Source organism: Stegodyphus dumicola, chromosome 6 (genome assembly GCF_044657685.1).
Source record: "Stegodyphus dumicola isolate Sdum_Otavi_A_Nest chromosome 6, ASM4465768v1".
Classification (NCBI taxonomy): Eukaryota; Metazoa; Arthropoda; class Arachnida; order Araneae; family Eresidae; genus Stegodyphus; species Stegodyphus dumicola.
Genome location: NC_140773.1, coordinates 122,516,068 through 122,531,101, shown reverse-complemented (window position 1 = coordinate 122,531,101; position 15,034 = coordinate 122,516,068). Strand labels below are relative to the sequence as shown.

At 34.1% G+C, this 15,034-nt stretch overlaps 1 protein-coding gene across 1 annotated transcript in view; it reads right to left on the bottom strand.

Moving 5' to 3' along the window:
- LOC118198546 (dnaJ homolog subfamily B member 6-B-like) overlaps nt 1–15,034 on the bottom strand; it is a 53,453-nt gene that overhangs the window by 20,383 nt on the left and 18,036 nt on the right. Inside the window, exon 6 of the mRNA XM_085818875.1 lies at nt 4,863–4,985. Coding sequence (XP_085675001.1) covers nt 4,863–4,985 — 123 coding nt within the window. The remainder of the gene's footprint in view (nt 1–4,862; nt 4,986–15,034) is intronic.

Here is a 15,034-nt window from a genome sequence, read left to right as displayed (position 1 = left end):
TGCATTAACTGAAAAATGCCGAAACGGGAAACTGAGTTTTTCCTACCTCAAAAAGGCAAGTGTTGGTTTATTTATTGTTGTAGAAATAATATTGAAGATGGCTAACCTTGACTTTGTACTGAATAAAACCACTTTTTTACTTATTTCGTCTTGTTTCAGGCAACCTGTAAGTGTAAATATTTGTGCAAGAGATTGTCGTCCAGTGACATCCTCAAAACTGCACACCAAGTTCCACTCGCTTACCCACAAAGCTCAAAATACTTATTTGATGAGCTGAGTGCATTTGACAGCAATCGGGAGAAGATGGCACAGAACTTACATTGATGCAAGTAACAGCAGATGGCAAACGTTGGTGACATATACAGTCCCATCAGCCAATGGCTCTATTCAGGTTTTTAATAATACTTTTGTCCGGGGTTCGAAACCCAGGCTGGGCAAGGTCAACTTAGCCTTTCATCCTTTGGGTCAATAAAATAAGTACCAAGTTCGCTTGGGGACTAAACACTGGGGGCCTGCGACAAGCTGTTACGCACCCTGGTGCCCACGGTCAAGAAAGCAGATTTTGGGGCACTGCAGGCCTTGGCCCATTGGGGCTGTTTGAGCCACTGAGTTTAGTTTTAATAATACTTTTAGATTAATATTTGATATTTCTAAAAAGAGAAATAAAGGCATTTTAAATCACCTAAAAAAAGGAGATATCGTATTCAGGGATGGTTACGGGGAAAAATGTACAATCTTGTCACCTGAAATATACAACTGATGACAGGGGCTTGATAAAGGAACACATCCTTTCATTTCCTCATGAGAAAAGCCATTATAGCCACAACAAATCTTCAAAGGAATATTTAAGCCCAGATTTGAATATACACGAATGCACGTAGCATTTAAAAAAAATACCCTGCAGTTCAAATAGATTAAAGATATTACCAAAGAGTTTTCAAGGACTTTCTGAAGCTTAGTTTCAAGAGGCCATGAACCGATACTTGCCGTATATGTGACAAATTCACTGCACAAATAAAAATAGCTCCTGGAGTTGCAAAACTGCTGCTAATAGGTAAGAGGGAACTTCATCAACGAAAAGCTGACAGAGCATTGCATTTGCTCTCTGTTTCGTTTCTTAACAGTCCGTATCCTTCTCGCGCAGTTGCTATTGACATGCAACAAGTGTTGTTTATGCCGACCCTCACCCAGAGTAACATGTTTTATTCAAGACAGTTATCAAATTACAACCTTTGCATATGTGTAGGAAGCAGTTCAACAAGTTACAAGTGTATGTGCCATGAGATGATTACTGGACATGGAGGAAATGAAGTAAGTTCATGTCTTTCCAAAGTTTCTGACATCAGGATTCACTCCTAGAAAACATTTAGAAATATGGTGTGACAACTGTGCCGAACAGAATAAGAATCGCATGGTGCTAATAATGATTGCATTTCTTGTCCTGAAAGGCTATTATGAAATAATCGACCTTAAATTTCTTGTTTCTAGCCATTCCTACATGCCATGTGATAGAGACTTTGGTGTTATAGCAAAACAGAAGAGAGTGAGCAAGTGCATGGTTCCAGAAGAGCTTCAAGAAATGGTGAGATCTACAAGACTCGTAACTCCGTTTCAAGTGATTCTAATGGGAAAAGGTGAATTTTTCGACGTTAGATGTATTTGCGATTTGTTCCTGAACACTACTGCTCTAAAATTTTTTTAACTTTCTTGAATTCGCATATCGAATTCAACACTTCCTCTCATCAACACCAAAAATACAATGAATTAGAAGAGTGGAAACAGAAGACAATTTTCAAGAAGCAAAAATTTAATGGATTCAAACAAATGACTGATAAATCAATTGAAAATTTTGATGGCTGATAAACAAGCTAACAAGTGGAATGATTGCATGTGATTTGTAGAAGAAGAAGTACATGAAGAATCATGCCCAACATTCTGTGATTAAAAGAATTCATACGAAGCCATGCTTGGTTGTCCCGCAAAAGTGAGACTGTCTTTTTCTATTATATCACAAAGTGTATTATATTTGATAAATCCTGAAGAAGACTGAAAAAATCAGAAGATTCACAACAGACTGTGACTATGGGATCACAATCAAATCATACTAAAGAGGACATTTCCATTATCCCCTGCTTTCACAAAATCATCTTTGGAAATACAAAAATTTATTGATAGTAATCTTAAATTGCCTGCTATACTGTTGATTGAGGATACAGTTATGAAGAATATTCAGTTACCCTGCACCTGCAAGGAATCACCTTTACATGTTGAAGAAGTCATCACCGAGTTACCCTCAATTTCAGAGGAATCACCATCACAGTTTTGTACAAAACCTGTAAAGAGGATTATACAAAACATGGTCTATTGTTTGCTCCAAAGCAGCATCAGGTGCTTACAAGTGTAAATCATGTGATATGTTTGTTTACATAATTTGAGGTGAAATAGTCCTAAAGAGGAAGGATTATTATGCAACATCTGCAAAAAAAAAAAAAGAAAAAATAAAAAAAAAAAAAAAAAAAAAGAAAAAGGTATAATGAAGCCAAGAAAGGTTTAGAAAAGCAAGAAAAGAAACCACTAGCAGTCTCTAACCCAAATGTCAATGAAGGTGTCACTGTGAGAATTAAAATACCCGATGTAAACAGAGTAAAAACTGAAAGCCACTCGACTTTAGCTGCGGTTTTTAGTAAAACAAAGGATGGCTTTTATAAACTTGGTATTAAAATGGGTATTTTAAAATAATTGTATACAAGATATGAATTCAATTTTTGCAAAGAGAGATTTTTAATGATATAAGATGTCCCTGATGTAGAAATATCTTTATGTCAAACAGCAATAAAACAATTTCTTGGGACTGGGCAGGGTTTCAGAAAATGTGACTACAAATTTAAATGTACCACAAATATGCGTGCTTGTCACAAAAAAAAAAAAAAAAAAAAAGCAGTTGCTGTGTAATTGAAAGTGTCACCAATCTTTAGATTGCACTATTAAGTAAGCATAATTTTATCATATAGTTTGCAAATTCATTTCACTTATTTTAATAATATTTTAAATCATTTGATTCTTTGTATTATAGTTTTTTTAATTGATCGATGATTGATTGTACTAACTTGATTCTTTAGATATCGAAAAATAAATAACATTATGTTCATTTAAGGGTACAGAAATCTTGCTCTTGTTTCCGCCAAGATCTTACTTTCATCTTTTCACTTTTTACTTGCCTAATAGGTAATGTGCAGATTAACGAGTGCCTAATAGGTAATGTGCAGATTAGCGAGTGCCTAGTAGGTAATGCTCATATTATCCAGGTAATTTTCACAGTATGTAGGTAATTTAAGAAATGAAACAATTTTGGGCACTTTAACAGATCACCCTAGTTAATCTGCACATTCCTTAGATAATCTGTAGAATAACTTATTTCTGCACTTTAACGATAACATGATTACTGGTAGCATACTTTCATGTCTCAAAATAATTGACTTGAGTAAGATAAGAATATCTTTATTATGAAGTCATACCATAAAAAGTTTGGTACATACTATTGCCCTTTCTTTACTCTTTTTTACTGCAGACATTGTGATAAGAATGGTTTAAATAAAACTCAAGCACTGGCTGGCCCATCTTCAAACATGTGTATGATAAGTCACTGAAGTATATAATATTAACCACATCATTACTGAATCTACTAGCTGGAAAATTCAACTTTGACTGGACACACAATACAGCAAAAAGTGACACTGCCTCTTGGAATGCCTTGCCAGTCTTCTCTAAGTTTCAAAATAGGCATACTACTCATTTCATCCCTCAAACACTGGAGAATTCTGTTCCAATCAAATGGTACTTTATGATTATATCTTTGTGCCTGTGTGTTAAGTTAACCAGCAATTTAAACTGTTAGATGCATCTATAACCAATATTTCATTTTTTTTCAGAACTAGGAAAAGGTTAATTCACGAAAACGATTCCATCAAAGCATTGCTTTAAACAACTAACGATCTGTTAAACAGCATTGTATATTAAAATTTACTGACTGAGAGTTTTTTTTTTTTTTTTCCCGAATTAATGTGCACTTCAGCTAAAACAGTTTATTTTCTAGTCATATATTTTTTTCATCTCAGTTGAAATTAAATATCTCCACATTTTGTTTTCTTTCTTTCCATGACCAAATAATAATTACCACTGATTTTGATTATAGAAATGCAAGGGCCAGTATACATATGGAGGTTTCAAAAATACAGGCACCAGTATACATATGGCTTTTCTTTTTCATGTGTCTTGATCTGCATGACACATCAAGCATCAGATTGTACTTTTCACTATGATATAAAAAATTCCCCCAAATATTAAATTCTCTGGTACTTTTCACTTTGATATACAAAATTCGCCAAAATATTTAATTCTCAAATAAAAAATTCCAATTTTTCCTGCGAAGAGAAGCCTGGGATATTGTATCTAATTTTGCTATAATAAATTATTTAAAAGCTATTCAGTTTGTGAATAAAAACTATGATAGAATTTGTGCGAACATGTTATTGGTTACTTTGTCATTTTCTCTTTAACAGCTCGTTATATTTTCATATTGCATTCAAATTCTAAATTAATAGCTGGCATTTTTACATTAATTCATTATTAACATATATGGGAGTTAAATGAGACAAAAAAAAATTTTAAACAATTTCTTTGATTCCATATAAGGTTAATTCAATTAGCAATTTCACTCCTACATTTTTCATGAAAATAAAATTATAATAGAAAATTAATTCAAAAGTAGTAAGAAGTCATTCAAACACTTCAAAATTGAAAACGAACTATATAACAGTTTTATAACACCAATGAAATATCTTAAGGAAACAACTTTGACATACTTCTTTGTTTCAATTTTCTTGCCATTTACAAATCGAGTAGAAGTGCTAGTTTTTCTAACACCGACGCTTGGTGTATTGCCAGTAGACACAGTTGCATTAAAACTACTGGTGAAATCAGGAAATCTGTAATATTAAAATATACTTATGCACAGTGCCAAAATACAAAAAAGAAAATAGTGAAATTTATGTAAAAATCATACAACAAAAAATAATCCAAATAATTTTCAAATTCTGACATTCCAGTTTTTATACTTTACAAATAAACATTTTAAAACAGGTTGGCTAAGCACCAAATACACTCATCTAAATTTGCATTTAGTTTTTTCCATAAACAGGTTTAGAAAATTTTAAAATTTCAAATAACTGCTTATAACAAGGTAATGAAACTCTACACAATATGAAGCAGATAAAATAATTTTTACAAGAAAATAAAAAATACAATAATTCATTATTTATTGTTTTTTTTAAAGGGTGGACTGTTTATTGGTTTTATGGTCTATAATATATTTTTGTGGACTGTTTATTGGTTTTATGGTCTATAATATATTTTTATTACTTGATAGTATTATTTTGCACTTTTTTAACTTCCTTAACTGTCTGGGAAAAAAATTCCAATTTTTTGTGATATTATAATTTCACTGTAATAGATGATTTAAAAGCTATTCAGTTTATGAATAGAAACTATAACACAATTTGTACAAATATGTTTTTGGTTTCTTTGTCATTTACTCTAACAGCCTGTAATATTCTCTTTAGTTCAAATTTTAAAGTGAAATCTGACATTTTGATTATTCAACATATCACTGAGCTAAATGAAAATTTAAAATTTTAAGCTATTTTTTTCGTTTCCATATACAGTTAATTAAATTCAGTTAGCAATTTTACTCCTATATTTTTCATGAAAACAAAATTATTATGGAAAATTAATTACAAAGAAGAAGTCGTTTAAACATTTCAACCTTAAAAAAAAAAAAAAAAAAAAAAAAAAAAAAAAAAAAAAAAAAAAAAAAACACTAAAAATACACACATATTATAAAATAGTTTTTATGATACCAATGAAATTAATACGAGTTTGGATACCAAAACATGAATGCCAAATCTCAAAATTCTATATAATAAGAATAAAGCCTGCAAGTCTTTTTCCAGATAAAAATGTAAAAGTGCAAATATTCTGTTGATATTAAACTGGTTTAATTACTTTGATAGATGTATTCAAATTCATATAAAAATTCAAGGAATAAAATTCTAAATATGTTACAGTATTGCATTTCAAAACTATTTACACAAATGTTTTGAACGAAAATTTAAATTTTCAGTATTATCTGATATAAGCCACTCTTCTTCAGGGGCAAAATAATTCAGATCAAACTTAAGATTAAAGTTTTTAGCAAAAATATTTACAAATCAACACTCACAATGGCTGTAAGAAAGAATCTTAATCTGATAGAAAACACTGTGAGCAAGCAATAAACTTCAACTCTTACATATTAATGCAACTACCTCAGCAGAAGTTGCCAAACTCTGGCATCTGTGCACATAACCATTTTCTTCGCAACTAAGCTCATAAGAATCCTTCAGTCATGCAATGTCAGTTTTCGTATCATTAACAAATTGTTGCCTTAGTTTTAAAATATAAGCTTGTGGAATTTGCCAGCAAAGGAAGAAACTGCAAGAATACAGAATTTTCCTGAACATTTTCTAAAGGAAACAACAACATAAATGTGTTTCCTAGACAAATGCTATTGCCAAGCTGTGATATCTGGCGACTGTTTGGCGATCAACAGAGCGTGCTTGGTGCATGTAGCTCTTCTCCAAGAAGGGTTAATGTATTTATTGAGAGTTGCATGTTAGCTTCGGAAGAGAAAGGCAGTAGATTGTACTATGCGGTAGGAGCGACGTACTGCTCCGAGTTACTATTATGCTTTGAATGATATTTTCCTAAGAAATGTTCGTTACGTCTTGCTAAATGATGCCTTATTAAACCATCACAACACGTTCTCTTACGAGATCACCAGAGAGGTTATCACCAGAGCGTGAAAACGGAAGTGGAGTAAAGTTAAGCCTAACTCACAAAAGAAGTGCACATTTGCAAAAGGAAATAAAAACATGAGAATTATTTAATCGAGAGTTCAAAAAGCTTGATTCTAAAGGAAAATAGAAGGAAATGTTCAAAAATGCAAAGAAAGAGGATTTAGTAACAGTTCTATTGGAAACTGGCGAAGAAGCATCCCCAGATTTGAAGCTGGCAGAACTGAAACACAAACTCTAGAATAGCAAGGAATACATCGAAGATGCTGATTTCGTAAAAGAAATTCTGATTACTACAGTGGAGAATAGAAAAAGAAAAGAAGAAATGGAAGAAGAAAGATTAAAAACAGAAAGAGAACACAAAATAGAATTAGAGAAGATTCGAGCAACTCAAAATGAAGGAAGTAGAAATATGATACTTTCAATCTAAAACACAGAACGAGAAACCGAAATTTCCCTCGACAAGCTGATCAAAGGAGTAGAAACACTGACTATACCAGTACTGAAGAGAGCAGAAGCATGGAAGATATTTTTCGATTCTATCAAAGAGCATTTAAGCACAAGAAGGTTCTGGAAGAATACAAATCGAAAATATTATTGAAATTAATTGGAGAAAAAGCTTCAAATGTTCTTGTTTATATAAAAGAGGAAGATCTGCAAAATTACTAAAAAGTGAAAACTCTTCTTTTGAAGGAATACCAACCTATTCCTCAAACCTGTTTAGAAAACTTCAGAAGAACTAAACGTTATTCCGGCGAAACGCATATCCAGTTCGCTTCACGACTAACAGCTACATGGGACTATTACTGCAAGTCAAGAGAAGTAAAGGATTTCGAAACACTCAAGGAGTTAATTATGAACAAGCCAGAAAAGCGATCTGACAAGATTCCCATCACACCGGTCAGAAGGCCAGGATTACCTTTCGAAACAGTTAACATCGACGTTATAGGACCTATTGAACCTCCCTCTGCTAGGAAACACAAATATGTGTTATATCTGGTAGATCAACGTTCCTGATGGCCAGAAGGCACTCCTCTGAGAAGCTTGACAGCAAAAGCCACTTGCGACACGCTTTTGGAGATTTTCATGAGAACAGGAATCCCTAATACAATAGCCAGTGACAACGGAAGTAATTTTGTTTCAAAATTAACTAAAGAATTCCAGAAAAGACTAGGTTCTCTACACCTGCTTACAGTGCTTCAAATGGATTAGTAGAAAGATGGAACAAGTCCTTCAAGCAAATGTTACATCATATCATCAGGACTGATCCTTTGAATTGGGATAAGCACATCCCATACCTGCTCTTTGCATACAGAGAAGTACCAAACTGCACCACGGGTGTCTTACCATTTCAGCTGATGTATGGAAGACAACCAAGAGGTCCTTTAGCAGTACTGAAGTCTTCATGGTCAGGAGATATACCTATACCACCTAATCTAAGTGAATCGGCAGTAGATTACTTACAGCATTTAAAAATAAGGTTAGAACAAGCAGCTGAACAAGTCAATTTAATTGCAAGTGATAAACAACAAAACTATGCTGAATACTTTAATCGGAAATCAATACCAAAAAATTTCAAATCGGAGAACACGTTTATTTACTCATACCAGATTCAAATAACAAACTCTATGCACGATGGACTGGACCAGGAGAAATCGTGAATCATTGTCCATCTCATTCCTATAAAGTAAAACTACCTGATGGAAATATCAAACATGTTCATGCAAATAAAATTAGAAAATTCCAAGCTAGCGTCAATGCAGTTGGAGTGATATTTGAAAATGAAGAACAATTTGGAGAAATTATAACTTTGCCAGGAAAAGATATCTCGACCCCCTGGAAGATTTTAAAATAGATGCAAATCTGAATTTAGAAAATTTGAATCCGCAATCTCTTATCAATAAACACCGAGCACTATTCACCGGAAAGCTGAAAATAGCTAAAGTTGAAGCTCATAAAATTAGATTAATACCCAATATGGAGAGGAAGAAACCTTACATTATAGGATTCCTGAAGCATTGAAAATGAAGGTCGATGAAGAAGTAGAAGAATTATTGAAATCGGGACTAATAGAAGAAAGTAATGCAGAAATAGCTCATCCAGCAGTTTGTGTACGCAAAAAATCTGATGTGTACACCACATGACTTCCTTGTATGGAATATTAAATTATACGCATTTTTTCTTGCATTTTATTTAAACTTATTACATTGAATTAAACCTACTTCGCCGACAGCACATAAACCACAATAGAATAAATGCATTCTTTAAAATTTACTTTGTTTACCATAGCGACACTCCAGCGCTAGGTTTACTTAACAGTATTATATTTCATTCATATTATAACTCAGATTGCACAAAATGTATATCATTTAAAGAATTATCTAATCATTGCCACATATTCTATTCAAATACTATAATAAAGCTAGAACTATGTATAAAAGAAATTAAGCAAACAAAACAAAAAGAAACAGTTTTTCACAGACGATTGAGTATTTCTCATTTAATTAATTCAGTTCTCACTTCGCAAGAAGGCAAAAATACATAAAAACTCAAAATATCTATATTAAAAATTACTAAGTAAATCTCAAACACTTATTTCCTCCAAAAAATTCCAGAAAGAATTAAGCATGATTTAATTGGCAATAATAAATGAATGTGTTATCTTTGTTGTTGCAAAGCTACGTTTCTCTAGATTGGTAACAAATCCACTAGTCTGCTGTTTCAAATGTAAACAAACAATGGCCGCCATCAATAAAAGGATTAGGCTTAGCGGCACTTAAACAACTTTAAAATTGTTGATAATTCTAAAAATATTGCATAGAGATTTACTAAAGGCATAAAAACCTTAACTGGAAGATAAAAAGAACATAATTCAATCATTTTTAAAGCAAAAAATGTACAATTTACAAACATATAAGAGTAAAGAAACTGAGATCACTGAGCCGGGTAACAGAGTGGACATACATATAAATATATTTATATACGTTTGGTGCGGCCGATTGCAACCAAAATACGAGGTGCACATCTACATGTTATAGCAGTCCTATATACAAAATTTCAACGTTCTGAGGCTACTCGTTTTTGAGTTATGCGAGATACATACGTACGCCACGAAAAATTCTCATCAGAATTAATTTCAAAGCAGTTTTATAATTTTTTTGAAGGAAAAGAGTATTTTATTCTGTCCTTACGTACAGATATCACGCAAAAACATCGTTAAATTGCATTCGACAGCGGTCAAAATGGATATTTTCGTTGAAGTATGCTGCCTGATACTTTTCGTGATTACAATATTTCCATTTTACTTTGTACAAGGAAGTAAAAAGATGGAAATATCAGATTGTGTTTAGATTATTGAGCTTTGAATGCAGTGACGAAGCCAGATGACTTTCCTATGCAAAACGCCATTGATTTAATGTACAGTATAGGAAGAGCCAACGTCATAACAACTTTGGATTTACTGAAAGGATATTGGGAAATTCCCATGGAGGAACAAAGTAAAGAGTACAATCCTTCAAAACTCATCGAGGTCAATATCAGATTAAAGTGCTGCCCTTTGGACTAAGGAACGCAGGAGCAACTATTCAAAGAGTAATGAATACACTGAAAGAATTTCAACAATTTTCAAGAGCCTATATTGACGACATAGCTATATTTTCCACGGATTTTGACACTCATCTCCAACATCTGGATAAAGTTTTCACCAAACTAGAGTCACTTGGATTTATTATCAATTCGAAGAAATGTTCGTTTGCAAAACCTCAAATTAAATATTTAGGACACATTATTGGATCAGGAAAACATCAACCAGATCCCGAGAAAATAGAGGCAATCAAGAAGCTGGAAACGCCGAAAAAGAAAAGAAATCTTAAAAGTCTGTTAGGATTATGTAATTATTATCGTGATTATATCCCAGGGTATGCAGACGTCGCCTACCCACTCACAGAACTCACGAAAAATAAACAACCGGAAATACTCGAATGGAAAGAAATTCATGAGTTAACATTTCAACAACTGAAGGAACGATTAGCGATGTTAATGGAGTTGATCACCCCAACACTGCAGGATCCGTTTGTTATTCATTCTGATGCATCCCAAATCGGAATAGGTGCATGTTTATCACAGCAAAGGGGGGAGAAACAATTTCCCATCTGCTACGCGAGCAAGAAATTATCGAAACCTCAACAAAGCTGGCCGACTATAGAGCATGAAGCTTATGCTATAGTATGGGCATTGAAGAAGTTTGAACTTGGATATTCAATTCATCGGTTAAAATTGTGACTGATCATAATCCTCTAGCCTTTATAGTGAGAAATGCTCCGCAATCCTCCAAATTACAACGATGGGCCATAGCTTTGCAGCAATATAATCTCAAAATAGAACACTGCCCTGGAAAAAAACTGTTGAACGCAGATGTATTATCCAGACTCCCCACCTGTGAACTTTGAACATTAATTTACTGTTCACGGTCATGAATATTTAGTATAGTTAACGATTAGGTAGTTTTTCTTTGCTTTTCTTAATAATTTTACAATTTTGTGCAAATAAGATGTTTATGTAATTTGAAATAGATAGAAAAATTATTCGACAACAAATATTCGAGGTAAGTGGTAAATTTAGATATTTGTCTCCCAAGGTTATAAATTATGCTGCAGCATCATTAATTAAAGAGAACGTTAAGAATATAATTATATATATATAAGAAGTTTAATAATTTTACTGTCATCATTGGAATAATATTAGGGTATATTTTAACATGTTTATAAAAGAAAAAATATCAGCTTGGTTTCTTTGGGTTAAGAATAGATAAATTGTTACAATAATAATAATAATGTTCGGAACAAGTGAAGTTAAAAATGTGTTATCTGTGTTTATATATGTTTATGTAGTAAGTTGATGTGCAATTGTAGGTATTACATTGCAAATGTCTATAGTAGTTGAGATTTGAAAATTAGGGTAGAATGTATAAATGTATATGTAGTTTTTTCTTTTTCTCGTTGATCGCAAACAGTTGCTAGATTTTAGTTTCCAGATTGCTGATTGATTTGTAAATAATATCAACAACAATCTCATGACGGGGATGTGATATCTGGCGACTGTTTGGCGATCAACAGAGCGTGCTTGGCGCATGTAGCGCTTCTCCAAGAAGGGTTAATGTATTTACTGAGAGTTGCATGTTAGTCTCGGAAGAGGGAGGTGTGTGTGTGTGTGTGTGATTATGGCAAAGCCTCGAGGGCTATCTGCCTAAGGGAGGGATGCCTTCGTGGAGGACTTTCTAAGGGAAACTGGCTCGTATACACGTTACACACGGGGAAAACCACGAAAACACCCATGCAGTCACCCTGTTCGCGGGATTCGAACCTCGGACCGAACTACCAGTGTTTAGCGACTTTACCGCTCGGCCGCTGGTGGGCCGAAGAGGGAGGTAGTAGATTGTACTATGCGGTAGGAGCGACGTACTGCTCTGAGTTATTATTATGCTTTGAATCCTATTTTCCTAATAAATGTTCGTTTCGTCTTGCTAAATGGTGCCTTATTAAAATACGAAGTCATCACACAAGCATTGCACAAAGCAGAGTATTCGTAATTCTTAGATTTTTTTTTTTTAAAGTGAAAACAGATCACTATGTACTTCGAGAGTAAAATTGTACAAAAAAAGATTTGAAAAAGAATGTTAAGTTTTTTTTTTTAATGTACCACGTAATTCTTATTTAATAAATAGAAATTTATATTTTAAATCACTAAAGTATTTTTTTTTTCATATGATGAAAATGTTTAGACTTTAAAAAAAAAAAAAATAATGATAGTTTGGAAATTAAAAAAAAAAAGTGCAAAACCACCAACTTGCACCCAATAAGTAACATTTATCTTTTCATCAGTAAAATTGCCAAATTGACCTAACGTGGTTGCATTAATAGCCAAGTACCTAAATTTCACAGCAAGGAAAGTAAAATTATTAATTATACTGACGAATATCTTTCAGGGTTCATAGCCACATTTTAGTTAAAAAAATAAGCACCTATAAGCACTTTTCAAGCACATTTTAAGGAAAAAAATAAGCACCTGTCTAATTACGTAAGTAAGTTGAAAAATAAGTATCCCCTGTCGACTGTGGTCAGTGTTGTGTATGAATGTCAAAAAATAGAATGAGACATTAAAGATATCACATACCTTTATTTTTCCACATAGGTACCAAGTACATTGAGACATTTGTCATATCGCTTGATAAGCTTCAAAAAGCCCTCCAGGAAAAAATCAGGGCTTTGCATATGGAAGAAGCTTTGAACGGCTATGGGCAAAAGGCGACACAGCAGGAAAACGCGCAAGTCACCGATACACCATTGGGTAGAGGTCGCTGCAAATCAAGCAGATGGCACTGTTGCAGTGCCTGCGCAAAGCGGAGACCAGCTTCTCATTTGAGCCCCGGTAGGTATGGAGAGAAGATGCGTTTTGAATTCGTGGTCAAAGGAGGAAGTGAGAGCGGTTATCCGCTATGAATGGGCACGTGGAGTATCAGGAACAGAAATTCATAACCGCCTCGTGGAAGTCTATGGGCCAGGTGTGATGTCGAAGCCAATGGTGCGGAGATGGTGTCGCACATTCAGTGATGGACGTCAGCAAGTGGAGGACATACCGAGAGATGGACGGACGCGCACGGCCACTACAGATGCAAATGTCAGGAAGGTGGATGACATGATTAGAGCGAACCAGCGTATCACCATTGATGAAGTAGCGGAAGAACTTGGAATCTCACATGAGCGAGCTCAAAACATCATCTACGACATTCTTCGATACAGAAAAGTGTCAGTACGATGGGTGCCCCGACAATTGACCTCGACACACAAGGAACAGCGCATGGGGGTCAGGATGGAACATCTCGTGCGTTACCATGAAGATGGCAATGACTTTCGGTCTCGGATTGTGACGGGGGATGAAATGTGGGTCCACCATTTCACGCCAGAATCGAAGGCCGCATCTATGGAGTGGAAATATCCGTCATCACCTGTCCGAAAGAAGTTCAAGACAACTCCCTCTGCAGGTAAAGTGCTCCTCACAGTTTTCTGGGACGGCCAAGGAGTTTTGTTGCTGGACTTTTTGGAGGTTGGAACCATCAATATTGTGACACCCTGTCGAAATTGAAAGAGGCGATTCGGAAAAAGCGGCCGGGCCTTCTCATATCTGGCGTTCTGCTGTTGGATGACAATGCCAGACCACATTCAGCGACGGCAACGCAAAACCATATTGCAACTCTTCGTTGGGAGCGCCTACACCATCCGCCATACAGTCCTGATCTTGCACCAAGCGACTTCCATCTGTTTCCGGCTTTGAAGAAAAATCTCGGGGGAAGGCGCTTTGGAAGCAATACTGAAGTGAAACAAGCCGTTCAACGCTTCTTCCATATGCAAAGCCCTGATTTTTTCCTGGAGGGCTTTTTGAAGCTTATCAAGCGCTATGACAAATGTCTCAATGTACTTGGTACCTATGTGGAAAAATAAAGGTATGTCATATCTTTAATGTCTCATTCTATTTTTTGACTTTCATACACAACTCTGACCACAGTCGACAGGGGAAACTTATTTTCCAACTTACCCTCGTACATTATACACAACTGCATAACCTTAAAAATTAGACTTGTAATTTAAAATATGAGAAATGCAGTATTTATTAAGAGAGAATAAGCATTACCTCAACCATGGAAAATAATTACTTTTTTTTTAAATTTTAAATAACAGTTCAATTTAAAGAACTAGTTTACAGTGAGAGAAAAAAAAAAAAAAACTATGCAGAACTAAACTATATTACAAGATTTAATGATGAAATTTCAGTTCAAAATAGAGAAAATAAATAATAATAAGGAATATTTATTGTATTCGCTTGGAACATAATAATAAATACAATTTATTTTTCCACTCGTACTGATATTTAAATAATTTAAATCTAAATTCTGAACATTTTCTAAATTTTCATTGTATATCAGTTTTCCTTTAAAAGATATTGCAAGCAAAGTAATTTAAGTAAAAAGAGGAACATTTCTGAAATCAGAAGACAGAAATTTGCTTCATGCAGTAAATTAACAGAAAAAGCTTAACTAACCCGCATATTTGGAAATTGGCGAATATTCGAACAGTCGAGCGTAACTTGAA